General features: G+C 58.9%; 8 protein-coding genes across 8 annotated transcripts; 5 read left to right on the top strand and 3 right to left on the bottom strand.

Annotated features, from left to right (window-relative positions):
* Nucleotides 1–49: 49 nt before the first annotated feature.
* PG985_009832 (RNA recognition domain-containing protein) lies at nt 50–2,550 on the top strand (the record flags this gene model as incomplete). The annotated part of the gene is made up of 2 exons (XM_066829600.1): nt 50–370; nt 439–2,550. The coding sequence occupies 2 exons, from the start codon at nt 50–52 to the stop codon at nt 2,548–2,550; spliced, it is 2,433 nt and encodes an 810-aa protein (XP_066681990.1).
* A 539-nt stretch (nt 2,551–3,089) lies between these two features.
* On the bottom strand, nt 3,090–4,608 carry PG985_009831 (uncharacterized protein; the record flags this gene model as incomplete). The annotated part of the gene is made up of 2 exons (XM_066829599.1): nt 3,090–3,993; nt 4,040–4,608. The coding sequence occupies 2 exons, from the start codon at nt 4,606–4,608 to the stop codon at nt 3,090–3,092; spliced, it is 1,473 nt and encodes a 490-aa protein (XP_066681989.1).
* Nucleotides 4,609–5,392: 784 nt separating this feature from the next.
* PG985_009830 (uncharacterized protein) lies at nt 5,393–8,503 on the top strand (the record flags this gene model as incomplete). The annotated part of the gene is made up of 8 exons (XM_066829598.1): nt 5,393–5,610; nt 5,678–5,722; nt 5,787–6,078; nt 6,142–6,640; nt 6,697–6,908; nt 6,967–7,238; nt 7,295–7,758; nt 7,839–8,503. The coding sequence occupies 8 exons, from the start codon at nt 5,393–5,395 to the stop codon at nt 8,501–8,503; spliced, it is 2,667 nt and encodes an 888-aa protein (XP_066681988.1).
* A 2,146-nt stretch (nt 8,504–10,649) lies between these two features.
* On the top strand, nt 10,650–12,377 carry PG985_009829 (Alg9-like mannosyltransferase; the record flags this gene model as incomplete). Its single annotated transcript, XM_066829597.1, has 3 exons — nt 10,650–11,165; nt 11,247–11,383; nt 11,453–12,377. The coding sequence occupies 3 exons, from the start codon at nt 10,650–10,652 to the stop codon at nt 12,375–12,377; spliced, it is 1,578 nt and encodes a 525-aa protein (XP_066681987.1).
* An 860-nt stretch (nt 12,378–13,237) lies between these two features.
* On the top strand, nt 13,238–13,685 carry PG985_009828 (uncharacterized protein; the record flags this gene model as incomplete). Its single annotated transcript, XM_066829596.1, has 2 exons — nt 13,238–13,267; nt 13,425–13,685. The coding sequence occupies 2 exons, from the start codon at nt 13,238–13,240 to the stop codon at nt 13,683–13,685; spliced, it is 291 nt and encodes a 96-aa protein (XP_066681986.1).
* Nucleotides 13,686–14,171: 486 nt separating this feature from the next.
* On the bottom strand, nt 14,172–15,179 carry PG985_009827 (uncharacterized protein; the record flags this gene model as incomplete). Its single annotated transcript, XM_066829595.1, has 1 exon — nt 14,172–15,179. The coding sequence occupies one exon, from the start codon at nt 15,177–15,179 to the stop codon at nt 14,172–14,174; it is 1,008 nt and encodes a 335-aa protein (XP_066681985.1).
* A 613-nt stretch (nt 15,180–15,792) lies between these two features.
* Nucleotides 15,793–22,129, top strand: PG985_009826 (uncharacterized protein; the record flags this gene model as incomplete). The annotated part of the gene is made up of 2 exons (XM_066829594.1): nt 15,793–21,555; nt 21,635–22,129. 2 exons carry the CDS (start codon nt 15,793–15,795, stop codon nt 22,127–22,129), a joined length of 6,258 nt encoding a protein of 2,085 aa, XP_066681984.1.
* Nucleotides 22,130–22,654: 525 nt separating this feature from the next.
* PG985_009825 (uncharacterized protein) lies at nt 22,655–26,185 on the bottom strand (the record flags this gene model as incomplete). Its single annotated transcript, XM_066829593.1, has 3 exons — nt 22,655–23,267; nt 23,365–23,550; nt 23,616–26,185. 3 exons carry the CDS (start codon nt 26,183–26,185, stop codon nt 22,655–22,657), a joined length of 3,369 nt encoding a protein of 1,122 aa, XP_066681983.1.
* Nucleotides 26,186–26,352: the final 167 nt, after the last annotated feature.

Below are 26,352 nucleotides of genomic sequence, written 5' to 3'. Positions count from 1 at the left end.
CTCATCCTAATACCAATCAATACCTTTTCGTAAAAGGTGATTGGCAAAAATGGCTGGTTCCGGAAAGCTCAAACGGTCTCGGGACCAAAGTACCGACTCCAAACCCGCCGCCGCCGCCGCTGCTGCTTCTGAGCAAGCTCAGACGGCCACTGCTGGGGAAGGCGCAGGAGAGACGGCGACCACGGCCGACACGACCGAGAGAGCCACCAAGCGACCCCGAGTGGAAGAGAACCGAACTCTCTTTGTTCGCTCACTCCCAACCTCGGCAACCGACGAGAGCTTGACCGAGTTCTTCTCCAACTACTTCCCCGTCAAGCATGCCACTGTCGTCAAGGACCGGGCTACCAAAGCCTCCCGAGGTTATGGATTCGTAAGTCTCTACAATACTCCTAACACATTCCTATAGATCCCTTGGTTAACAATGCGTCCTGCTTGTAGGTCACTTTCACAGACGCCGAGGATGCGATTGAAGCCAGGAAGAAGTTGAACAACCAGGCCCTCGACGGAAAGAAGATAACCCTGGATGTTGCCGAAGCCCGTCAAAGAAAACCCAAGGCTGCCGCCGAGCCCTCTGGGGTGGCTACCGAGACTGCCTCCCGCAAGGAGCAGCGCGTCGCCGATTTGGCCGAGGCGCGAAAACCCCAGAATGCCAAGCTGATTGTCCGAAACCTGCCGTGGAGCATCAAGACACCCGAGCAGTTGTCCGCTCTGTTCCAGCGCCACGGAAAGGTCAAGTACGCCGATGTTCCGCAGTCCAAGGGCAAGCTCGCTGGTTTCGGTTTCGTCACTTTCCGCCGCCATAAGCATGCCGAGTTGGCTATGGAAGGAGAGAACGGAACGATCGTCGATGGTCGTCCTATCGCTGTCGACTGGGCCGCCGACAAGAATGAATGGACAAAGCAGCAAGAGGGCGACGCCACTGAAGAGACCACCCCTGCCAAGAAGTCGTCTAAAAAGGCAGAAGCGGACGAGGATGACAGCCCGGAAGATAAAGAAGAGCCCGAAGAGGACGAGGACGAGGAGATGGATGAAGACCTTCGAAACTTCATGAAGAACCAAATGGCGAACATGGAAGACGAGGAGGACGATGAGGACGAAGAAGATGAGGAAGAGGAGGACGACGCTGACCTTGGTGTTGACGAAGACGAGGAGGAGGATGAGAAACCAGCACCCAAGAGGCTATCCACAAATAACGACTCGACCATCTTCGTACGGAACCTGCCCTTCACGGTCGATGACGAGGGCCTGAAAGAACATTTCCAGCAGTTCGGCGCGGTTAGATATGCCCGGTGTGTCATGGATCGTGCTACGGATCGGCCCGCCGGTACTGGCTTCGTGTGTTTCTACAACCAGGAGGATTCTGCCGCTTGTGTGAGGGGTGCTCCCCGCCAACAGCTGCCCGACAACCCCGGCAAGCGCTCGATTCTGCAAAACGAGATGGCTGATCTGGCGGGTATGTACACCATGGATGGCAGAGTCTTGCAGGTGAGCCAGGCAGTAAACAAGGACGAGGCCACCCGCCTGACCGAGACTGGCATTGCTGCGCGTGATACCAAGGACAGAGACAAGCGACGCCTCTATCTGCTCGCCGAGGGTGCCATACCTGCCGGCTCGCCCTTGCACTCGCTGCTGTCCGCCTCGGAGATCCAGATGCGTGACGACAGCGCTGCCCAGAGGAAGAAGCAGATCCAAGGCAACCCCAGTTTGCATCTCAGTCTCACGCGTCTGGCTCTTCGCAACATCCCCCGCAACATGACCCCCAAGGAACTCAAAGCCCTCGCCCGAGAGGCCGTGGTGGGATTCTCCAAGGACGTCAAGGCAGGCCTTCGCGAGCCCCTTTCCAAGGAGGAAATCAACCGAGGCGGCGCCGAAGACAAGGAGGCTGAGCGTCACCGCAAGGAGAAGAAGAAGGGTATTGTCCGCCAGGCCAAGATTGTGTACGAGAACGCGCAGGGATCTAAGGTGGATGTGAAGGACGGCGCCGGCAAGAGTCGTGGCTACGGTTTCGTCGAGTACTCGTCTCACCGATGGGCGCTCATGGGCCTGCGGTGGTTGAACGGCCACCAGGTCCAGAACGAGACGAGCAAGAGCTCGCGCCTGATTGCCGAGTTCGCCATCGAGAACGCGCAGGTCGTGGCCCGGCGCAAGGACATCCTCCTGCGGTCGACGCAGGGCCCGCGCAACCCGCCGCAGCAGGCCGAGCCGCCCAAGAACGCCCCCTTTGCCGAGAGGAGGGTCGCTTTCCGCAACGCGGCCAAGAACGGCGACAGGAGGCCTGGCTGGAACGGCCAGCGGCCTAGCGGAGACAACAAGAGGCCTGGCCGGGACAACAAGAGGCCCGGCTTCGACGGCAAGAAGCCGGGTGGCGGCGGTTTTGGCGATCGCAAGAAGCCGGGCCGCCCGGACGCTGCTCCTGCTGCTAAGGGGGGTGCGGTGGATGGTGAAGGAAAGAAGGTTGGTGGCGATGCTCGGCAAGCTCTGGACCAGAAGATCATTGCTAGGAAACGAAACATGCGGAAGAAGAAGGCGACGGCGCGCAATAGCCGCTGATGACGAGGCTGTTGTTCCAAGGAAATGGATGTTTCCTCTCTGTTCATGTATCAGATACCTGCATATCTAATCTTTGCTGCTGGCGTAGTACGGTCGAAAGTTACATAGTCACTTTCAGGAGGAGGAAAGTCAAAAAATATCAGGGAACCCATCAGATGGGGGTTTGTTCACATTATTCGAAGCAACTGACTGGTTTCGACGTTACTGCGGTCCATTGCATTTTCTTACAGGTTTCGATTGAATGTGAAGTGAGATTTCCTTCATTATTGAGAGATGCGCTCGCCAACAATAGAGACAGGGGAGACAAGCTGTGTAACTTGGTTGGATAAGATATATCTCCCGAGATACCAAAGAATTTGCCTATCGACTTGTGCATTTCCTGTCTGATAGTTGTATATGCCAATACGCATAAAAGAGCGCCAAATGAGTGAAACAATTTCATCGTCTAATACATCGCATTGTACCTGAGTGGGGGGTATCTTCCATCTGCAAACTTCCAACCCAAATCCGTTTTATTATCCGTCATCATATCTTTTCTTTCACTTGGTCCAGAACCATCCTTTCCCAGAAGAAGACTTTTTCTTCTCTTCGTTCTCGTCATCCTCCCCTGATGACGACCATCGGAACTCCTTGCTGGCCGAGTGCTGGCGCTGGGACATGCGCTGGACCACGTTGCCGTCGGCGTCGTACCGCGTCGTCGTGACGATCTCGTGGGACATCCAGGGGCCCGACTTGCGGGCCACGGACTTGACCGTCTTGCCGCCGTCGGGCTCGGGGAACTCCTGGGTCCATTCTTCGTTTTTGTTGTTGCTGCTATCGAACTTGGAGACGACGTCGCCACCGGTCTCTCCTCCCTGAGGAGAAGGAGGAGAACGACGGGCGAGTGCGGATCCGGTTTCCTCGGTCTCTCGGGGTGGCTGTGGCATATCCAATCTTCTGGGTCTTCTGCTGCCCTGCGCATAGTCTGATTCAACGTTGTCGTACAAGTCCTCGTCCGTCTCGGCATCCGGCCGGCGGCGGCGGGCGTCTTCCCTGTCTCCCGGCATCTCTGGGAGGCTCAGCGCAAGAAGCCGCGCCAGGGGATGTTGTTCGAAACTGGCGGGCTCCCCAAAGCCCGCACCACGGTAACCGCCGAACAGGGTCCCCAGGGTGGATGGTGCCGCCGATCCCGCACCTCGCTCTCCCGGCCAAAACATCTGCAATCGCTTCCACCGCCGCTCTTCCTCGCAGGCGGCCGCGTCGTGGAGCAGGCGGCGGGTGTGGCCCGCGGCCTCGTCGGCGGTGAGCTCGCGCCGGAACAGGTCGCTGGTCGTGATGGCGGCGATGCGCCGCGCCTCGGGCCGCCAGGCCTCGGGCGGGCCGAAGTAGGCGTCCCACTGCCCGGCGGCCGTCAGGCCGACCGCCCATTCGTGCCAGAACCGCGGGCTGCTGGGCTTGATGGGCCTGTCGGGCACGCCGGCGTTGCGGGGAGTAGTACCCGAAGTCGTACCCGAGTTGGGGCGGGGGCAGGGTTGAGGGTGTCCCCCCGTTGAGCCGCGACTCGAGCTCGGCGCGCGGCTTGAGGGGCTGGCCGGAGCTCACGGCCAGGAGGTCTTCGAAGGCGTCCCGGAAGGTGAATCGGGGGCCGGACTCCGGGAAGTCGCTGGGGTTGGATTCAAAAGAGGTGGGGGAGGAAGCAAGGACGTCCTTGGGGACGGGCTGTGGCAGGGTGTCCTGGAGCTGGGACGGGGAGTAGGCCGAATATTGGACCCAGGAACGCACCGCCTCCCAGCGCAGCCTTCGGGACAAGGACGACTCGAGCGACCATTTTGGGTAACCCGTGCCGGAGTTCCCGTTGATGCTGCTATCCGCTTTGGTCAATGCGTCGTTGCTGCTGTCAGGGCTCGGGATATCATCACGCAAAGCACGGTCAGCCCTTCCATCTTGGATTTGGTTGTTTGACGAGGAGGAGGGGGATGACGGAAGGGACCCGAGGCTGCGGGCAGCCTGGGAGATTTGATCGTCTACGCGGTGTTTGAAGCGCACAAAGAAATTGGGGGAATCCGGGTCACTCGGCATATTGATCGTGGGTCGACGGGCAGCGTGCAAGATACCTTATGTATGTTCAGGTTGAAGCTTCAAAATGGGTGTGCTTTTGCTGGAGTTCACGAGTATTCGGGGAATCAAATGCTCAAGTCAATGGATGTGATAGCTAATCACCAGACTCAGCATCCAAATGGTAAAAGTGACTTCAGGCAATTGCAAAATCCATTCGCAGAAGAATTGATAGATATGAGTTAGGCTACGTATGATGATAGAACGATCACGAGGTTGATGGAATCCTCCAGCAACATGGAAATCGGAAGATCCAGATTCTAACTGAGGGTAGCAAACAGCCGACAAGGTGGGGTTGGACGGTTGGAGTGACATGAAGGTAACGTGCATGGATGCAAGGCAGCTTGTCAGGTACCACTACCGCTACAGGGCTGAAAATTGACCGGAATTCCCAGCTCAACCCCACTACGGAGCCCCCCAAGCTGCAGCTCAGCCCACGAAAACCCCCTTTCTCGACTAGAAAGCTGACCTGGTACCTTGCGGGCCACATCCGAATGACGAAACCCACGGCCCCGGAAACTCTTTTTCGTTGACCGGATCTGCCTGATCTCCAGTATCACCGCTCCTTTACTAGTACCGATCATTTATTCCTCCGATTCGCGAATCGCATCCAAGATCCCTCCTTGCTCCTTGATTGTGCACCCTGCACAAGTTGTACAAAATCGCACGGCCTCGTTCTCTCCCGCTGTATGCCATGGAGCGTTGATCGCGACAAAATCAGACCACGACCGAACCCGACAAAGAGAAGATGCGCCGCAGCCAGTATGGCTCCTACCTGTCGACTGTGCTCCTAGTCGCGGCGAACCTGCTCATCCCGGTCGCCATCTACATCTTCGCAAAGGGCTTCTTCCCTTACAAGCCTCTCCTGCCCGGTCTCGCCCAGTATGATGGAGCTGTCGACGATGGGCTGCAGCCGGCGCCACCGTTTGACCGCCTGGTCTTCATGGTCGTCGACGCGCTGAGGAGGTAGGCAAAATCTGGCTCCGTACGCGCCCGCCGTCGTTTCCACGCTGCTGACACAACACACGTATAGCGACTTTGTCTACACGGATGGAACGGGCTTTCAGTTTACCCAAAGGTGAGCCATGCGCAATGCGCCATGCCTTGTACCTGCCCAATCGCATGCTAACTATCTATTCCAGCTTGATCAAAGATGGCGCCGCCATGCCCTTTACCGCCCACGCGACCTCGCCGACCGTCACCATGCCCCGGCTGAAGGCCATCACCACCGGCTCCATCCCCTCCTTTCTCGACGTCATACTCAACCTCGACGAGGCCGACACCAGCTCCACCCTCTCGACCCAGGACTCGTGGCTCGCCCAGATGAAGGCCAAGAAGACCGGCAAGCTGCTTCTCTACGGCGACGATACTTGGCTGAAGCTCTTCCCCGACACCTTTGACCGGGCCGACGGGACTTCGAGTTTCTTCGTTTCGGTAGGATGACCCCGGAGAAACATAAAGTGGATGGGAACAACGACAAGGCTGACCAGGAACCAGGACTTCACTGAAGTAGACAACAATGTCACGAGGCACATCACGTCGGAGCTCCGCCAGGATGACTGGAACACCATGGTGCTGCACTACCTCGGCTTGGACCACATCGGCCACAAATCCGGACCGCGCAGTGTCAACATGGTCCCGAAACAGCGCGAGATGGACGGCATTGTCCGGGAAATCTACAAAGCGATGGAGGCCCAAGCACATCTCCAGTCGACGCTTTTGGTGCTTTGCGGAGATCACGGAATGAACGATGCCGGCAACCACGGTGCCTCGTCGGCGGGAGAGACGTCCCCGGCTTTGGTCTTCATTTCGCCCAAGCTGAAGAGCATTGCCAAGCCGGCCACTGTACCGGCTCCGTTTGACGAGGACTTCCAGTACTACACCAAGGTCGATCAATCGGACCTGGCCCCGACCCTGGGCGCACTGCTTGGCTTCCCGGCCCCCAAGAACAACCTAGGGGCTTTCATACTGGATTTCCTGCCATTTTGGTCGAACCGTAAGGATCACTCAAGTTGCCTTTCTTCTGTGTAGATGTACTAACATTGGATGCAGAACGCGACCAAATGCATTTGCTGCTTAGCAACGCCAAGCAAATCTTCGACATCATCGCTGCAGCATCAGGGGTATCGCTGACGACTGACTACGCAGGCTCAACATGCGGCGACCTACCCACAGTGGCAGAAGACCTCGCATGTGAGTTGCAGAAGATTAGCCAGTCGGTCGGCACCCAATCGAGTGATGATTGGAAGGAGCGCATTTCCACGGTTCGTTAACCCCCGTCAACCAACAACAGTAAAACTACAGCCGCTAACATGTTGAAAGTGGCTACAAAGGGCGCAGGAACTCATGAGCAGCATGGCAAGCAACTACGACATGTCGAAGCTGGTTCAAGGCGGCATCAGTGCCGTTGCCGCTTTGGCCCTGGCGATGGCATCGTTGATCCTGATTGGCGACATGCGGTTGACCTTGATCCCCTTCGCCGCCATCACCGTACTGTACGGTATCATGATGTTTGCCAGCAGCTACGTTGAGGAGGAACACCACTTCTGGTACTGGTCTGCTTCTGCTTGGCTGTTCTATGTGACACTCTCGAGGTAAAGTCTCCAGCATAAAACAGGAAATATCTTCATCGCGACTGACAATGTGACAGGACCAGCAGAAAGAAACACACCCCGGCCGCCATTGCCATTGTGGCATTGGTAGCTATGAGACTGATCCGAGGCTGGAACCAAACTGGCCAGAAGTTTGCAGGCGAGCCCGACATTGTCAAGCTTTTCATGACAAGCAACCCGCAGTTGCTCTGGGCTTTGTCGTTCCTTACGTATCTGACGACCGCCTTCAAACTACGCCACCGACTTGGACAGGGGTTGCCGAGAGTGATTACAGTCCCGTTCGTCACGGTCCTGATTAGCCTGGCCCTGTCCTTCAAGGTGGCCTTCTGCAGTGAAGACTCCCCGGAACTGATCGTAGGCTTCATGAAGACGGTGCTGGGATACCTGGGAGAGGCGTCACTCGTCCGCCGTGCCCAGGCCGTGTTTGTTGCTATCGCGATTGGCTCGGTCTATCCCGTGTACTGCCTTCTTACCCAGCCTTTCGGCATGTCTCGACTAAAACGTAAGTGCCCACTCTAAACAGGGAAAGCAGATGCCCCAAATTATGTGCCTTTACTTACACACGCGTGCGCGCGTATACAGATATCAAGACGCTGCATCACCTGTACACGGTCCTGGCCCTGACGCAGTCCCGCGTCACGAACCTGCCGCTGTTCCTGCTGTTCCAGGTCCTGCAGTTCTTCCTGGAGCGGCTGGAGCCGGGGCTGGAGACGGCCGAGATCAGCACCACGTCGCTCGTGCTGCAGCTGGCGTCCTTCTTCGCCATGGGGGGCACCAACGCCATCTCGTCGGTCGACCTGTCCAACGCGTACAACGGGATCAGCGGGTACAGCTTGGTGGCCGTCGGGGTCCTGACGTTTGTGGGCAACTTTGCGGGGCCGATCTGGTGGGCTTCGGCGGCGAACGTGCTGTTGCTGCGGCGCAGGCTTGCTTCGGCGGCGGCGGCATCATCGACGGCATCAGCATCAGTCGGCAAGCAAAGTCAAGGGCAAGGACAAGGGCGTGGTGGTGAGGGTGAGGGTGAGGGTGAGGGTGTGTATTACCATCAGTATATTGCCCTGTGGACTGTGTTCGTGACGGCTAGCTTGGGGTTCGTCATGGCGGCATGCACGGCGCTGCGGACGCACTTGTTCATCTGGACCGTCTTCTCGCCCAAGTACTTGTACAGTATGGGGTGGAGTTTGGGGCAGCATTTGTTGGTGAATGTTGGGATGGGTGGGCTGTTGTATTGGCTCGGGACGAGATGAGGCTTTGGCTCATTTACATACACACATGTAGTTACATTCTAGATATGTAGGTTGGTGGCCTACTGTCCCTAATTTTGCAGCATGGAGGACGGCGCACTATAGACTAGGCGTGAAGGGGCCTTTGATAGAGGATTCTGCATACATGTGTATTATATAATGCGTATGCGGCTACCACTGCAATGCTTGAGTTGTGCCATCGGCAGCAACGCATTCAAGTCTATTATGCCTACAGTTGTTGTCGATGTGCTTAAGCAAACCGTCAACGACAGCAAATTGTTACGTCACGAGTCATGAGTCCGAGCATACATGCGTAAAGGCCTAGATTGAGACACTATATGCGCATAATCTCAGAGAGGCTGCCATAAGATGGTTATGTGGCATCGAAGGTCTGCGAACGGTAGATTATCTGGCGATTTTGCGATTCCCATTGCGCGATCTTAGCAGAATGGAGCGATGATCTACGAAAGGGGGAATGAATTATTCGCATTAGCAGCATGAGCTTCGGAGAGTTCAGGGGTCGGAGCTGTTGGGAGCTGTGCGATAGCTGTCCGAGCTAGCCTTCAAGCCTTCTAGAACGGGCTCTAGCGCCGTTGGTTGCTTTAATTTACTGGAGCAAAGCATTGGAGCTTTGGAAGTTCCAGCAGGGATCCTCGGATTGGGACGATGCGGAAAAAAAGAGGGCAAGGACTAGAATCCACCGTCGGACCCAGGAATCTACCGGTAGCTCGAGGGTGCGCCTGGCGCGCGGGACGCATCCGGCTGTTGGTTGGCTCGGCGCGCGAATTTGGATCCCAAATGACTGCTTTAGGATGTTGTAGTTTAGGCTAGGCTACCATCTCTGCTCCTCTATCTTGCACGGCGGCGAACCAAATTCCAACGTGTGGCCATCGGACACGTCTTTCGTGGACAAAGTCACTTGATCTCGCTGGGACAAGCAAGATGGGCATGTGGTTATGGGATGGTGGTGGTGTCACCCGCGCATTATCTTCTTTGGCTTCATTCAGAGGCACAGCGATGCGAATGCTTTTTCAGTAATTCATGTTGCTTTTACGGTATGTTTGCAGATCACCCCATTTGGGTTGGGTTCGTTGCAACTCGAGAGAGTCGAGGGGGGAGGGGGACACATCGCGGCTTCTTCGGGCCAGTATCCTTTTAATTACACAACAGATTGTGACGGGTGCGAGGGTCCAGTCCTGCGCGTCAGCTCTACTATTATCTGGTAGGTTATATGTGGTGACACTTCAAGTAAGGAGATTTGGAAGGAGAAAAGGGACGGAGGGCGAGAGGAGGAAAAAAAAGGACACTAATAGCCTTAGAGACATTCCGCCCGCTAAGCAATGTTGTTCCCAAACGGAAATGCAAGTTGAGATCTCCGTGTACCAAGCACCAGGCTGTCATTTGATCCAATGACCAAAGACAGCTCTCATCATCATCGGCAGTAACCCTTGTTCTTGGTAATATTGCACTTTTTGGCCAGCTTTCTTTCTTTGTTGTTGTGTCACGGAGTCCCTACTTAGATCTTTGTTTTGGGGGCCCCTCCAAGTCCACATTGATGCTGGTGTTCTTTTCTGGACCCTCCTTGCCTTAAACTCCATCTGTCGCAATTCTACTGCTAATACCACATTTGATTAATATTATTAATAGCATACTGGCCCAGTCCCATTATACCATCACCTCCTACCTGAGCTCTGCTGCTGCATGCAAGACCACCGCGAGACACTTATACACACTCAAGCTCTTATCTCCCAATTTTGTTGAAGGTTGCTGTACGACTTTGCTATCCGCTATCTTGCCCCAACGTAACTTTCCAACAATGCGACATTCCGTGCCCGTGTCATAGCGACCAAACGCTTCCGCAACATTCCTTCCTAAAGCGACCACCCCCGAATTCCGAACTGCAATCGAATTCCCTCCCTCGCGGCCGCTACCGAATACAGACGACAGAGAGAAGAAGAAGAAATCAATTTAAAAGCGCCGGGCAACCCGCGCGACTTTGCGCCGAACCCGACTTTGGATGTTCCTGCCCTCGCTGGCATCCGCCCCCACTACCCGTACCTGGGAAAAACACAAATTGCGCGACGTGAAACTGGAAACAGTCGCAGAAACAAAATACACAGCAGAAAACCGGAAGAAGAATACAGGGAAAATGTGGAGGAGAGCTTACTTGCTGCTGGTGCTGGTGCGCCTCTGGTTCGCCCTGTCGCCCAGCTACCTGCACCCGGACGAGAACTTCCAGGGCCCCGAGGTCATTGCCGGCGAGATCTTCAGCTATCCGGTGCGCCGCACCTGGGAGTTCACGAGCGAGTGGCCGATCCGCAGCGTGTTCCCCCTGTGGCCCGTCTACGGGCTTCCCATGCTGCTGCTGCGCTGGCTGTGGTCCGGCTTCAGCAGCGGCGGCAGCGACAGCGCCCACGGCGGCGAGATCCCGCCCATTGCCGTCTTCTGGACGCTGCGCCTGCTCATGTTCGTCATCAGCTTCGTGCTCGAGGACTGGGCCATCCACGAGCTCGTCCAGTCGCCCCGCCACCGCCGCGTCGCCGTCCTGCTCGTCGCCTCGTCCTACGTCACCTGGACCTTCCAGACCCATACCTTTTCCAACTCGGTCGAGACCCTCGTGGTCGCGTGGAGCTTGGTGCTGATCGAGCGCATTCTGGATACTACGGTAAGCTAAGAGAGAGGGAGAGAAGGAGCTGCTGGAACCGTTTGCGCAAACACGTTGGCTAACTCGTTGGGCTTCTTCTAGTCGCAACAATCTTCGTCGTCGCTCTTGTCGCCCGCCATACTGGGCGTGGTGGCTGTATTCGGCGTCTTCAACCGGATTACATTCCCTGCTTTCTTGCTGATTCCGGGGCTCCGATTGATACCGCACTTCTGGAACAGGTAGGTTTTATCTTACGCTGCGCACGCACAACGATGGTGATCGCTAATATATGATGTCATTGATCACAGGCCTCTGATCCTGGCGACACTGGTCGCATCGGCGCTGTTCACCGTTGTGGTCGCCATCTCGCTCGACACCTCGTTCTACACGCCGCACCCCATTGGCTGGTCGGACCTGCTGCGGCACCCGGTCATTACCCCCTGGAACAACCTGCGCTACAATATTTCGCCCTCCAACCTGGCGGAGCATGGCCTGCATCCTTGGTACCAGCACCTTCTGGTCAACATTCCGCTGCTGGTGGGGCCCGCGGCGGCCCTGCTCTTCTTCCAGCCGCACCTGTCGCTGCGCCTGTACTCGGCCATCTCGGGGATTTTCGTCTTGTCCATCTTCCAGCATCAGGAGGCGCGGTTCCTGCAGCCGGTGATCCCGCTGATCCTGTCGTCGGTGCAGCTGCCCAAGAACCCGACGGTGATGAAGGTGTGGGTGGGCGCCTGGATCGCATTCAATGTCGTGCTGGGCCTGCTGATGGGAACGTACCACCAGGGCGGCATTGTGCCGGGGCAGGTGTTTCTGAGCACGCAGCCGGATGCGACGCACGCCATCTGGTGGAAGACGTACATGCCGCCGATTTGGCTGCTGAACGGCAAGAACGAGGTGCTCAAGACGCGCGACGTGATGAACATTGAGGGGGCGAGCCTGCTGGAGGAGCTGGGCAGGCTGGCGACGTGCGACACGCCGGCGGACCGGCGCAACCACGAGTACCTCAAGGAGGCCAACGGGACGTACCTGGTGGCGCCGCTCTCAGCGACGTGGCTGGACCCGTACCTGCCCAACAAGGGGCTCGAGGGGCTGCGGTTCCGCGAGGTCTGGCGGCACCGGCAACACTTCAACCTGGACGACCTCGACTGGGCCGAGGACGGGTTCTGGCCGACGATTCGGCGGGTCGTGGGGAGGCGGGGGTTGGCGGCTTGGCGGGTTACGAGGAGTTGCTAGCCCGCCATCTCCTTTTTGTTTTCTTGTTCTTGTTCTTTTTCCCATGTTTTCTCTTTTTTTACATAAACCTCTAGGGACTTAAAAAGGGGTCAAGGGGTCAACGGCGGCGGCTTTCTTCATGATTAAAAGGTTCCCTAGGGATAGGGAAACGAAAGGGAACGAAACGATGGAAGGATGGAAGGTGGGAAGGAGTTGGGGGAGCGCCGGGGCCAGCGCCATGAATGAAAGCGTTTGTTATGTGTGTATGTTATGTATGTAGATCGAGATACCCCTGGATAATTTGGTTCGATGAATTCCATTATTGCAATTCTTCCTTACATTCTGGCATTGGCATTGATTGACTTTTACCTATGAAAGTTCAGCAACTGCTATACAAGTTCTGTTGAGAAACAGGTGTCCAATGACATGGATCGATGCGAGCCATATGACGTTTGATCATGCAGCTGTATTCTCATGTGACGTTCGGCTTGGCAAGCTGCAGCTTGGGTTTGACAGGAGCTTGAGTTTGGAGAGGATCTCGGAGCGTTCCCAGCTTGCTTCCCCGGAGTGCGGCGCGGCACTGGGCGGGCTAGCGCATTTGGGGATCCGCTAATTGGGGCGGCGGCCGAGAGTGGGAAAACTTTCGATGGGTTCCAGTTCCCGAGCTGTCGACTGATCATTACTTCCCGCCACTACCTCCTACCTCTCTCTGTCAATTAATCCACGTCGTCGGGTGGAATTGATTGATTGCATTCTACAGCAAACTGCTCGAATCAATTGACGTGGCCACACCGATTGTGCGCCCGTAACCGAAGAATTCGAAAGAACAAACCGTCAAGGGCTCTCTTGCTGCCCCTCCATTTTAGAAAATCATCGCCACCATGGGCGGTCTCAATCTCGAAGTCTTCAAGGTGCGTTGATACACGCTCCCCCATCACGACCGCCATACATAGCTCCTACTGCGCCTACCACCTATGCGCTGCCGCCCATTCCGGAACACTCTCCCTACCCCACCAACAACAACGAAGACGAAGACGAAGGACTGGTTGACTAACGGACGAATCGCAGTTCGGCATGTACGTCATGTTCCCGATCGGCATCATGTACTACTTCGGCACGAACCTGGACGAGCGCTTCGCCGTGCCCGACTTCTGGCCCAAGCCCGAGAACGCCAACACGGTGCCGCTCGACCGCGACGAGATCCAGGCCGAGCTCGCTCGCCTGCGCGCCCGCCGCCTCTACCTGCGGGACCGCCGGCTCGAGGAGGAGGCGCGCCGGGCGCCGCCGCCGCCGCCGCAGCAGGAGGGGAACAACAACCAGGAAAAATAGGGGTGCGTGGTCAGCAGGGATAGAGAGTAGTGCGCGGTCTTGAGGATGATCGAAATGCACGAGGGGACACAGGGTTGGGAAGAGGAACACGAGGAAAAGAGGCAGACTGCACACTGCCTCAAGGGGATAGTTGTTGGAGAGAGGGGAGAGCCTTCCCATCGAGGCGGTTACGCTGGATGAGGAAGAGAAGAAGTCAAAAAGCAAATGCACCATCGGAGTTCAGGGGTATCTCAGGATGAGGTTTTGGTCCGTTTTGGGATGGACGATCATTGTATGTACGACTTGATTTAAGTTTTGTGAGAGCTGCATACCTGTGTTACAATACCGTACAATGCTACTGTTGGCTTATACCGATCACGCCACTATATCTATATCTATATCTATTTTATGTACCCTGCCTTTTATGATATGCCGGTTGTCCGGTCTTCCTTTCTTATGACTACAAGAGAGATGTACAAACCGAGATCCGACCAACGCATCCTCTGCTCAGTCAAGGTTCTCCTCAATGGCATCCCAGAGCTCCTCGGCGACATTGTCGCCCTGCTCGACGTTGGCGTAGACGGCCTGCACGTCGTTGTAGTCGCGGACGGCGTCGAGGAAGTCGGCAAAGGCCTGCGCGGCCTCGGCGTCGGGCAGGCGCACCTTGTCCTGGGACGGGGTCCAGACGATGTCCGACTCGACGATCTGCGCCTTGAGGTCGCCCAGGTTGAGGGCCTGCGCCGCCTTGTGGGTGAGGGTCGGCGGCGTCCAGACGACGAACATGCCGTCGCCGATGTCCTCGACGTCGTCGGCGCCCGCTTCGATGGCTTGCATCATGACGTCGTCGAAGGCGTTGCTGCTGCTGCTGCTTTCGGTAGTGGCCTCCTTACTGTCGTCTCCACCCAGCTTCAGCACAGTACGGCCTGCTCGCTCGAAGAGAAAAGTGGTCGGGGTCAGGATGACGTTGTGCTTCTTGATGATGCCGCGGACGTCGTGCAGGGCGCGGTTGCGGTTGTCGGTGAGGACCTCGATGACCAGCGAGACGGCCCCCTCGCCGCCCGCGCCGCCGGCCGTCATGCCCTCGATGACGACGGTCTCGAGGCTGGCGCCCGTCGAGGAGCGGCCCTGGCCCCGCGCGACGGCGGCGTCGATGTTGGCCTTGGGGACGCCGGCCTTGCGGGCGACGGCGATGGCGTTCACGAGCTGGCCGTTGAACTTGGGGTCCGGGCCGTACAGGCGCGTGGCCAGCTGGATGTCCTTGGTGAGGAGGCCCCGCTGCGCCGACTTTTTGGCGTCGGCCCGGCCCTTGTCGTGCTTGATCTTGGACCACTTGTTATGGCCCGAGAGTTGGGCGGCGCTCGTGCTGAAGGGTTGTTGTTGTCGGCGGCGGAGGAGGCATTGTGCGCATATCGTTGAGATCGTCGCCGAGGTGGGACGAGCCGGCGAGATGGGGGAGGACCGCAACAGGGTTCGCAGAGCGGACGGCGTCGGGCGGGCGCGGAGTAGGTGTTCCATGGCGGGCGGCGGGCGAAATGCTTAGGGGACACGTAAATAGATAGGTACTGGATTTGCGGAATTGGCCATCCTCTACAATATGATCGTGGATTGCGTGGTAGCAGATGCCTTGTGTTGCGCGAAAAGCGAGGGACCGCAACTTACTTTGCTTTTTTTCAGCTATCCGCCCTGGAACTCGGCAGCACGGCTTTATTTTCTGGCACCGGCCGGCACCCAATTGAGTTGATGGACGGGAGCTCCAGGTTGATTGATTTGACGGACTCAGCGACACATGCATGTGGAGAAACCCTGCAAGCCATACCTGGATAAAGTTAGTAGGGAAGGAGGGACTGCCTGCCACCTACACGTAAAGCCGCCCACACCAAATGCCACCCATACCGGCCACCGCATCGTAGGTTAGCAGGTATCAATCAACATCACAACTAACCGAGTACTTCAAGTTCACCTCACCACAACAGGGGCACCCCATTCTGCCCACTCCGAATACCTGCCTACTTTCCACGCAACTTGATCTTCCTACAAGATTTATTATTTCCTCTTCTCCTTCCCAATGTCTTCTTGATTGGAATACCAACTTATATCCACCCCACTACAAGAGCTCTCTTTCCCCCCAATGTCGTCGTCGCCCGATGCCGCTCTCGGCGAACCCAGCGGCGACATTGCTGTCCAGCCCTCGCCCGCGCCGCGAACGAGCGCCGTCCAGAACCCGTTGCACACCCCCGAGCTCGACCTGCCGAAACTGCAATCGCTGCCCGCCGAGCAGCAGGACCTGTTCCTCCTGACCTTCCTCTCGACCCTGCGCGCCCACGTGCTGCAGCTGCCGCCCGACGACTGCACCGCCCAGCAGTTCTACCTTAAGAAGGAGGTCTTCCAGATCCTCAACCTCACCACGCCCCCGCCCAGCCGCGTCGTGCGCAACAACGTCGGCCCCATCCTCGCCCACATCTTCGAGCACGGCGACCGCAAGCTCCTCTTCGAGACGGTCAACGACCTCGTCAACCTCATCTCCAACTCCAAGGCCAAGTCCGACGCCGAGCACCGCACCCGCCATGCCGCCGTCACCTGCCTCGGCGATGTCTACGCTGCCGCCGGCGACAGCGTCATCGGCCTCCACCCCCTCGCCTGCTCCGCCCTCCTGAAGCTGCTCAAGAACACGTCCAGCAACGCCGGCCTGCGCGGCGCCGTCCTCACCTCCCTCTCCAAGATCGTCGGCATGGTGGGGCCGAGCATGGACGAGACCATCGCGCGCGACATCTGGAAGCAGGGCCGCAACGTGGCCGGCGGCGACAAAGGCAACCTCGCCGTCGTGGCCGCCTGCCGCTGCCTGCGGGCCCTGTCCAAGAACACCCCCTATTTCGAGACCTCGGGCGAGTTCGACAAGCTGACGGCCGCCCTGTTCAAGGCCATGGACTCGAGCTCCACCAGCGTGCGCCACGCCGCCGCCGAGTGCCTGGCCGAGGCCATGGTCAAGAGCCATTCGGAGCTGGCCGCGGCCGAGAACGCGGCGGCCAAGAAGAAGGGCAAGGCGAAGCAGAACAAGCGGGCTTCCATGGCGCCCGGCGCGAGCCTCGCCGAGGAGGACGACCTGCCCACCTCGCGGCCCGGCAGCCCCGCCCCCGGCGGAAGTAAGAAGTCCCAGGCCCTTGCCATGTCTCTCGTCGACATGCTCAATATCCTGTCGGTGCACTACGTGCGCATGTCCACCACGAACAAGACCCGGGCGGCCCTGGCCGTCTGCTACGGACGCGTCCTCCGGAAGCTGGGTGAGAAGATCGTGGAGGCCAACTACCTGCGGATAGTCGAGAACCTCACGCTCGATGTGCTGGGCAACCCCAACATCGCCAACAACCGGTATCGACTGCTGATCTCCCGGCGCATTGTCGACACCATCCTCCAAGACGTCGTCGGACGCAAGATCCTGGGCGAGTCCGGGCAGATGTCCGCGGCCAAGGCCGTCATCAACGACATCTTCAAGAACTACCCCCAGGCGCTCAAGGAGCGGCCCGAGCCCACCAAGCAGATGCTGATCGCCGCCCTGGGCGCGGTGGCTTCCCTGGTCGAATCACTCGGATCGGCCGCCAACAACTTCGCCGAGCCCTGCCGGGACGGCCTGCTGCAGGTCTTGCAGCACCCGAGCTACAGCGTCCAGGTCTACGCCTCGCGGTGCCTCAAGAGTTTCGTGCTGGCCTGCCCGCAGCAGCTTCTCCCCTGCCTGTCCGTATGCATGAACAGCCTCAGCCGAGAGCTCTCGCTGCTGACTAGTGGACGGAACTCCCCGAGGAGGTGTGTTGGGTTTGCGCATGGGCTGGCGGCGACGCTCAGTGCTAGTCCGTCACGGCCGCTGTACGGATCTGTTGATATCAACAGCCGGGTCCTGTCCATGGCGACCAACCTGCTCAAGTCGAGCGGCAAGTCGGAGTTGCGCGTCTCGAGCACGCAGATCCAGGTGGCCTGGATCCTCATCGGGGGTCTCATGTCGCTGGGTCCCAACTTTGTCAAGATCCATCTGTCGCAACTTCTTCTACTGTGGAAGAATGCCCTCCCCAAACCCCTGGCCAAGGACAACACGTCCAACCGCAGTCTGCTGGAGGCTTCCTTCCTCACTCACGTGCGAGAGTGTGCGCTGGGGTCCATACTGGCGTTCCTCCAGTTCAATAGCCGCCTACTCACGGTCGATGTTTCGAAGCGCATTGCCACCATGCTGCAAAGCACGACGGCGTTCCTGAGAACATTGCCGTCGAAGAAGGTCAGCGACGATATTTCGCAAAGACTGACACCGGCTCTGCAGCTGCACGACCTAGAGTTGATGGTCCAGCGCCGCGTTCTCCAGTGCTACATTAAGCTTGTGAACCAGAGTCCGGCAGGTGGCAGCGAGGCTCTGCTGCAGTCCAACCTGCTCACACTAGCCATCTCTCTCTTTGCTGACCCCGAAAACTACGGCACCAACTCGCTCGGCGCATCCATCGCCAACGTGGCGGGTGCCCTGGAGGCTGTGTGGGAAGTGGGCGACAATTCCGGCTTCGGCATCACGGGTCTCATCAACGGATTCAAGCTGAAGAAGCTTCCGGGCCAGCAGCAGGAGTCTTCCGACGAAGAGCTCACCAAGGCCGAGTCGGATGCTTTCAGCAGCATCGACGATCTCCTCAAGTCGCCCATCTGCCCCTCGTTGGAGCATGATGCTGCCGCGCTGTACGTCGGATCGTCGGACCAAGACAGTCTCCCAGATCCACCAGCTACCGAGGTAGTCAACATGGCCATACAGCTCTTTGCCTTTGTGTTCCCATTGACGCCTACCAAGGTGCAAGAGAGTATCCTTGAGCAGGTCGTCACCTTTTTGTCGGCCGGCGCACTGCAGCGAGACCCCGGCCGCAAGGCTGCCATCAACGTCAATGTCGCGGCCGCCTTGCTTTCTACGCTTCGGGTCGCCGTTAAGGAGACCTCCTCGCCGCCCGGCGACGTTACGAACCTGGCTGTGGAAAAGCTCCTCCAGGAAATCATTCGAGGCTTCGTCGTCGACCCCGATCAGTATGTTCGTAGCATGGGTTATGCTGCCTTGGCTAGACTTTGCAACACCTGCGGCAACGCCTTCACCAACCACGAGATCAAGCACCTCGTGGACACTATCGTAGGCAACAGAGAGCCCAGCGCCCGAGCCGGATGCGCCATGGCTCTCGGCAGTATCCAGGCCAAGGTGGGCGGCATGGCCGCTGGATTCCATCTCAAGACCATCTTGGGCATTCTCATGTCTCTTTGCAACGACCCCCACCCGACGGTACACTTTTGGGCTCTGGAGGCGCTGTCACTGGCTGCGGACGCTGCCGGTCTAGGCTTCTCTTCGTTCGTGCCCAGCACTTTGGGAATGTTGGCGCAGCTGTATCTTTCCGATACACACCACCTGGAGCTGTCGTCGGCCATCACCATGAACCTGGAGATGGAGCTTTCCACGCCCGCCGCCATAGCCCGCTGTGTCGACTCGTTGGTCAATGTTCTGGGACCCGATCTGCAGGAGTCGACCAAGTCGCGGGAGTTGATCCTCACCTTGGTGGGCCAGCTCCAAGAGGAGGAAGATATACTTGTTCAGCGCGCCAGTTTGGGCTGTTCGGAACACTTGTCGCTCTACGCACCCGGGAACATGATGTTCGCAGACTATGTCAAGCTACTACAGAAGTACTTCATTGGCGACATCGGCATTCTCCGAGATGCGGCCGTAGATGGGCTGTACAACCTGATGAAGCGGAATGCTCGCGATGTGTTCGAGGCGGCCGAACCGGGGCTCGAGGACCAGCTTTGGCTCGTCTTGGACAGTGTGCCCAGCCACGACGGCATTCGCAACATCATCCGCAACTGGATGCGCCAGACCTCGCTGACGGACACGGCCTCGTGGCTCATACGCCTGCAGGACGTGCTCCGCATGACGAGGCCCAAGGCCGTGGACAACTCGGAGAACAGCTCCAAGAAGCAAAGCGCGCCCGTCGATCTCCGTGACGAAGAGGTCGCCGGCTTCGCGGCCGCGGGCGGCGTCAGCGACGACAAGGAGGCCTCGGTAGGGGCCGAAGTGGAGCCGCTCCGGTGGCAGGTCCGGACCTTTGCCATCGGCTGCCTGAGCGACATCTTCGCCATGATCAACAAGGACATCGCGACCAACGGCGAGTCGCCGGCGCAGGGGGCGCTGCAGTCCAAGATTGCCGAGGTGGTGCGCATGGCCTTCTCCGCCTCGACGTCCAGCGTGCTGGAGCTGCGCATCTGGGGTCTGAAGATCATTGGCGCCGTGCTCCGCATGTTCGGCAAGTCGCCCGATCCCGATTTCGAGGAGGCCATGCTGCTGGAGCAGTACCAGGCCCAGATCAGCTCGGCCCTGACGCCGGCGTTTGCGGCCGACTCGTCGCCCGAGCTCGCGTCCGAGGCTGTCAATGTGTGTGCGGCCTTCATCGCCACAGGCATTGTCCGGGATGTCGACCGTATGGGGCGAATCCTCAAGACGCTTGTTTCGGCGCTGGAGAACTTCTCGAGCGAGGCCGAGCACGCTGGCATCGGCGATCTCCAAGGCCTCAGCTCCAACGCTCAAGTCATGGTCAAGATGTCGGTTTTCTCAGCATGGGCCGACCTTCAGGTGGCCAGCACCGAGCAGCAATACCTGCACGACGTGCTGAAGCCTCATATCGGCAAGCTCACCCCTCTGTGGCTGTCGTCTTTGCGGGAGTTTGCTCGTCTGCGATTCGAGCCCGACATTTCGATGACGCTGGGACCCCCCTCCCTCTCGGGCAGTTTGGACACCATCTACGCCGCCCTGAACCGCGAGACGCTGCTGCGGTTTTACCAGGAGTCGTGGCTCAAGCTCGTCGATGCCATCGCCAGCCTCATCGAGCAGGACAGCGAGTTCGTGTTTGACGCGCTCGACGGCAAAGAGACCGAGGGCGAGGGCGAGGGTGGCGTGACGACCAACGGCGGCAAGGCCAAGGGCCCCGAGATTAACTATCGCGACGAGCCGGTGGCCTTCTTCTTTGTGCTTTTCGGTGTCGCGTTCGAGGCGCTGGCCACCCGACCCGGCCAGGTAGACTCGTTGGCTACGCAGGAGCAGACGCTGGAGATTTTGCAGGCTCTTAAGAAGATCGTGCATCCCAGCGTGTCCGGTCACGCCATCTACCGCGACGCCATCTTCTCCGAGACTATGGATCTCCTGGACCGTTTGGTGCTGACCGAGGGGCTCGACGTCCAGGCCGTCATTGTGGAGATTGCGCGCGCCCTCTGTGTCGCCCACCCGTCGGCGCGGAAGAAGGAGCAGCCCGACAACGGCGGCGACCTGACGGAGGACATTGAGCAGCTGTTTGAGCTCACGCGCATCATCGTGCTGGTGCTGTCGGGCATGCTGCCGAACCTGGTGGAGGCGGGCCAGCCGGTGCGGCACCAGCTGACGGAGGAGGCCGTACTGCTGATCCGGACGGGGCTGAGCGCCATTGTGGACGCGGCCGAGGTGTTCCCCGACATCATCAAGACGGACCTGCACGCGTGCATCATCCACATCTTCGCGACGATCCTGGCGACGCCGACGTGCCAGGACATCATCGTGCCGCAGGCGCTGCCGATGCTGAAGCGGTTCGTGGCGAGCATGTGCAGCCCCCGCGGCGGGGCCGAGAGCCACGCGGCGCCCGACTACAAGTCGCTCACGCACATCCAGCTGCAGGGCTGCCTGCGCCGGTTCCTGTCCATCTACCTGAACGCGCAGAAGCGGGAGCTGCCCTCGTCGCTGCAGTGCGTCAAGAACTGCCTGTTGGGCATCACGGTTCTGTTCACGGGGGGGCAGAACCACTTGGCGGCCAACGACCGGTTGGTGTCGCGGTTCTTGGATGAGGTGATGGATTGTTTGACGGATCGCATGGTGAGTTCTTTTTGCTTGTTATTTCCTTTCCTCACGCTACAGATAGATGTGTATACGTACTAACCTTGGACACCAACAGACTGCCAAGATCGCCGCCAACTGCGTCCGGTCCCTACTCCTGCAAGCGTCGCCGACCCCGGCCGACCAGTCGATCGCGCGGTACCTGCTGCCGCGCCTCATCTCCTTCGTGACCAACACGGACCCCGAGGACCCCGAGGGCGCGCGCAAGCTGGTGGCGCTGAGCCTGGCGCAGTACGTGCCGCACGTGGGGCCGGACCACGCGCAGATCGTCATGGCCGTGGTGGCGCCCACGCTGCTGTCGCGGGCGGCGAGCGAGGGGCAGGAGGTGTACGCCGAGACGAGCGCGCGGCTGCTCGAGATGGCGTCGGCGGACCAGGCGGCGTTCCGCGGTGTCGTGAGCGCCATGAGCGAGGGGCAGAAGGCGTTCATGGAGGAGGTTATTCGTTCGGGCCGCTCGCTCCGCGACGGGGACGGGGAGGGGAAGAATGGGGGTGGGCAGGGGGCCGGTGGGGGGCAGCCTACTATTGCGTTGAAGATGGATTTTGGGGTGTAGAGAAGAGCGGACAAGAGAGAGTGGAGGGGCTGTTACAAAAAGGGAGGGAAGAAATCAAGAACATACTACTAATTAGATGCCGCAAGGGAAGCATGAGCTGGTCCATGGTCACGAGAAGGATCTGAGATGGGGATCGATATGGGAAAAAAGTACGTAGTGACATGAATGAATGCCCCATGTCGACGACGACGACGACGCAATATTGAATGGATGGCAAAGAGCTAGAGTGTGTTTTCTTGAATATAATAGCGTATAATTATTGCAATGTGTTTCTCCTTGAAGGACTAAATAATGCTTTGAATGAAGTCCGGGCAAAATGTTCTTGATGGCTTGATGCATAAGTAGTTAAGTAGTTCGGAGTCAACGAGTGACATATCCGGCAATATCAGGAGACTGACAAACACTAGCTTTTTGTCGACTCTTCATGGCAGATGTTTTCCTCGTCGAGTACGGGTATTATGTGCATTATTTACTATGCCAGCCGCAAGACATTGTCTATTCACCGTGCGTACATTGATTCATATTTCATCTACCACTACCACTGCCCCTCTGCTGCTCCTCCTTCCCTTTCCTGCCCTTCTCCTTCTCCCCCTCCTTCCACCGCCCCACAAACTCGCCCATCTCGACGTGCACGCGCAGCCCCTTGTCGTACAGCGTGCCGTACACGGACCGCAGCTCAGCCGAGTCGAGGTCCCGGACGAGGGCGGGGCCAAAGGCCTCCAGAAACACGTCCTTGGCCCAGGGGCAGCGCTGGAGGGCGCGGTAAAAGACGTCCTTAGTCTTGGGGCGCAGGGCCGGGACGGCGCGGCAGTGGCGGATATACGAGATCCACAGACCCACGTTGTGCCTACAGCAGCCGTTCGTTGGGGAGGTGTCTTCGAGGGCGTGCTCAAAGGCGGCGCGCGTCGAGTGGGCGTTGCCGGCGCGCCGCTCGTGGCGGATGGCGAAGGCGCGGGTCGCGGGGCCGTCGTGCTGGGGCTTGGTGAGGAGGAGGGTGTCACTCAACAAGGTGCGGACCCGGTCGTCGATGCTGAGGCGGGTCTCCTTCCAGGCGAAGAGGGTGAGGAACATGGTGTTGTCCGGGAAGAAGCCCAGGAAGGCCGCGGTTTGCTCGCGCAGGAAGGCGGGACGGTACGGTCTAGATGGGGCTCAAGGTTAGGATATGCAACATGACTTGTCACGAATGGAGAAGAAGAAGAATAAGGGGGGAAAGAGAGAGGGAGGTGGTTGCTTACCCATGACAGATGTGCACATACAAAAGCTGCGCCGCAAACTGCAGCAGCCGCTCGTGTCCCGCGTTGCCCGCGAGCCCCCGGGACTGGAACTCGTCCGAGCACTTGGCGACGACGGCCATGGCCGCCTCGATGTCGCCCTGGCCCTCTCCGCGCGGCTCTTTGCTGCTGTTATTGCCACCGGTCTGGCTCTGCTGCTGGGTAGACAAGTACTGCAGCAGAACCAGCGCCTTGGCGTAGAGCGAGGCGACGACGTCGTCCCCCGCGAGGTCGAGTACTCGCAGTTCGACGTCAGGGCCTGCCGGGTTTTCAGGATGAGGGTGGGCGAGGCCGGCTCCATTGCAGCAGCAGCGAGCGGGGCCTGGCTCTGGCTCTCTCGGCCGACGAGGCACAGTCGGGCCAGGCTCATCGGCAGATCGCTCTGCTCCAGCGCCATCCATGCCCACGCCGTCCAAAGCCGCAGCTTCTCCTCGGGCGACAGGCCGGGCAGTTGAAGCGCAGCCACGAGGACGTTGGACCCCGCGGCCTGGTTGCCCGCGCGGAACTCGTAGTTGGCGTAGCCGATGTACAGTTCGATGTTGGCCGGGTACCGTTTCAGCAAGGCCTTGGCCGCCTTCTTGCCGTCCGTCTTGGGACTGCACATGTCCAAGGCCAGATGATACGCCGCTAGGTCGCTCCGGCCGTGGGAGCGCACGAGCTGCTTCAGGGCGGTGGAAAGCAGCTGAAGTTGCCCGTCGTTGGTGAGGGCGCGGACGGCGGGGTCCATGTAGTTGAACCATGCCGTTGTCGAGGGGAAGAGCACTTCGCTACTCGGGCTGATGCGTTGGTGGCTTTGGGGGAATTCGAGGGGTTTGTTGCTGGAGCTGCCTTCGGTCTCGGGGGTCTGGGTTGGATCTTGCTTGTGGTCTCCAAAGTGAATCAGCCCGTTCGTGTCGAGCAGTCCATCCCGGGCAAGTAGGCCGCCTAGAGCGCTAGAGCCTGGCGCGGGCGGGAGCTGATGGAATGCCAAGAATGCAGCAATCAGCTGTTCTTGGACGAGTGGCAAAGCGCCGTCGGGCGCGAAGAACAGGAGATCGTCGATGTCAGTGTACATGACCACCCGGTAGGGGTCGTCTTCGGTCCCCTCGTCCATGGTCCGGGCCGGGACTCTGGCATGAGAGCCCCGGTGCTGTTCTACCGCTGCCCAGGCTTTGTAAGGGTCCCGGGTATTGGGGGTAGCGCCGTTGTTGTCAAAGGCTATGGGTTCCGGGGGTTCCTCGGTACCGCCACTCGCTTCGAAAGCCGCCCACCCTTTGGCCGAGTCCTCGCCTATCCTCGCTACTTCACTCTCCCAGAAACTCTGGAAGCTCAGAGGCACGGCCATGGTCGTATTGCCGTCGCCGCCTTCAGCCGTGCTTGTGGTTCCCGGGCGGCAGAAGTGCAACTCGAGAATCGCCTGCCACGACGCGGCGGCGAGTTCGCGATAACCGCTTTCGGCGACGAAGCGAGTCAGTCGGGTAAAGACGACGACAAGCTGGGCGTATAGCTCCTGATCGACATCTGGCGTGGCTTCTTGCCCAGTAAGCGCAGCTTTCAACTGCCGCATCTTATTGACGTACAGCAGTTTGACGTCTTCATACCGCAGAGTGGACAGGCAGGTCTGCCTAAAGTCCACGTAGGCTTTCCAGATGGCAAAGCTGGAGCCGCCGTGCTCGCGAACGACATCCTCCCAGCGTATCGCCAGCGCCTTGGCCTCCCAGATCTTGGCCCCCTCCGTCATGGTGCGCAGGAGCAAGACTTCCCTTTGTGCAGGGGATGATTCGCAGTGGGACAGGGCCTTCTCCAGCATGGAGAGCTTGATGTCGGCGAAGCTCCGGATCTCGGCCGGCGTGGGTCTCTGGCCGTCTCGGTCTTTGATGTGCAGCAGGGTGTCCTGGTGGTCTACCAATGCCAGCCAGCCCTCGATGTTTTGAGGATGCTGCCTGACGCGGTTCGATAGCTGTATGGTTTTTGCCTTGATGGGATCGTCCAGATCCCTCGCTCGTGACTGGTCGTCAGGGTCGCTACCATACTCCTCGTCGCTATCGGAGAACTCATGTGGCTTGGATTTCCCGTGGATGGATCGATACGACGGCCCCTCCTCCTCATCCTCATCAGAAGACGCATCACCAGCATCCGACTCCGGCCTCTTCCTCTTCTTAGAACCGGAACCAGAACCCAGCGGCAGAAAGTCCTCGACGCCCGTGTACGTCGCCACCTTCTCGGCCCGCACCCGGACGACCTCTGCGCCGGCGCGACGGGAGCCTGCCAGCGGGCGCCTGCTGCCGAGCGCGGAACCGCTGCCGCCGCCTTCGTAGAAGCCCCGGAGGGTGAACTCGTCCCGGCTGCCCAGCTGCTCGACGCGGACGAACCCGTCGGCGCCCAGGAGGCGACCGCGCCCGTACCGCCGGTACGCCGGGACGTCGTAGCGGTTGTTGCCGCCGTACCGCCGGATCAGGGGGTCCCCGCGCTTGTCGATCACGAAGTTGTCCCTGGAAGACGTTTCGGAAGGGGCAGCTGCCGATCTTTGGGGGAGGTCTAAGCTTTCCCTGGGTGGCGATCGTTTCTCATGGTGGCGCGACCGCTTTTCGGATCTGCTGCCGTTATGCTCGTGCTGTCTGTGACTGGAGTGCCGGTGATGGTGATGATCACGATGGCTTCGCGACCTTTCCTCCTTGGGTTGGCTCTCTTCTTTCCCTTGCTCGTTGGCGGGTGCTGCCGCTGCCGCTGCCGCCGCCTCAGTCTTTGGCTTGAAGGACGAGAAGGTGGGAACACGTGATGACTTCTGCCCCTGCTTGGACGACATTGTGGGTGAGGCAACGTCCCATCATATCCGAGCTTGCATGTAAAATCCGATAACAAACCCGGTGGGTGGGTGCATCAAAAGACAGAGTGAAATTATGTTGCAGTTGTTCGTATGGGAAATATTACAGTTGCTTGTTATTGGATCTTGACCATTATTGCCTGGAAATT

This window comes from Apiospora marii (assembly GCF_038362585.1).
Source record: "Apiospora marii strain CBS 49790 chromosome Unknown utg000006l_segment0_segment0, whole genome shotgun sequence".
Taxonomy (NCBI): domain Eukaryota; kingdom Fungi; phylum Ascomycota; class Sordariomycetes; order Amphisphaeriales; family Apiosporaceae; genus Apiospora; species Apiospora marii.
Note: the sequence above shows the minus strand (reverse complement) of the source record. Positions and strands in the feature narration are given on the sequence as shown.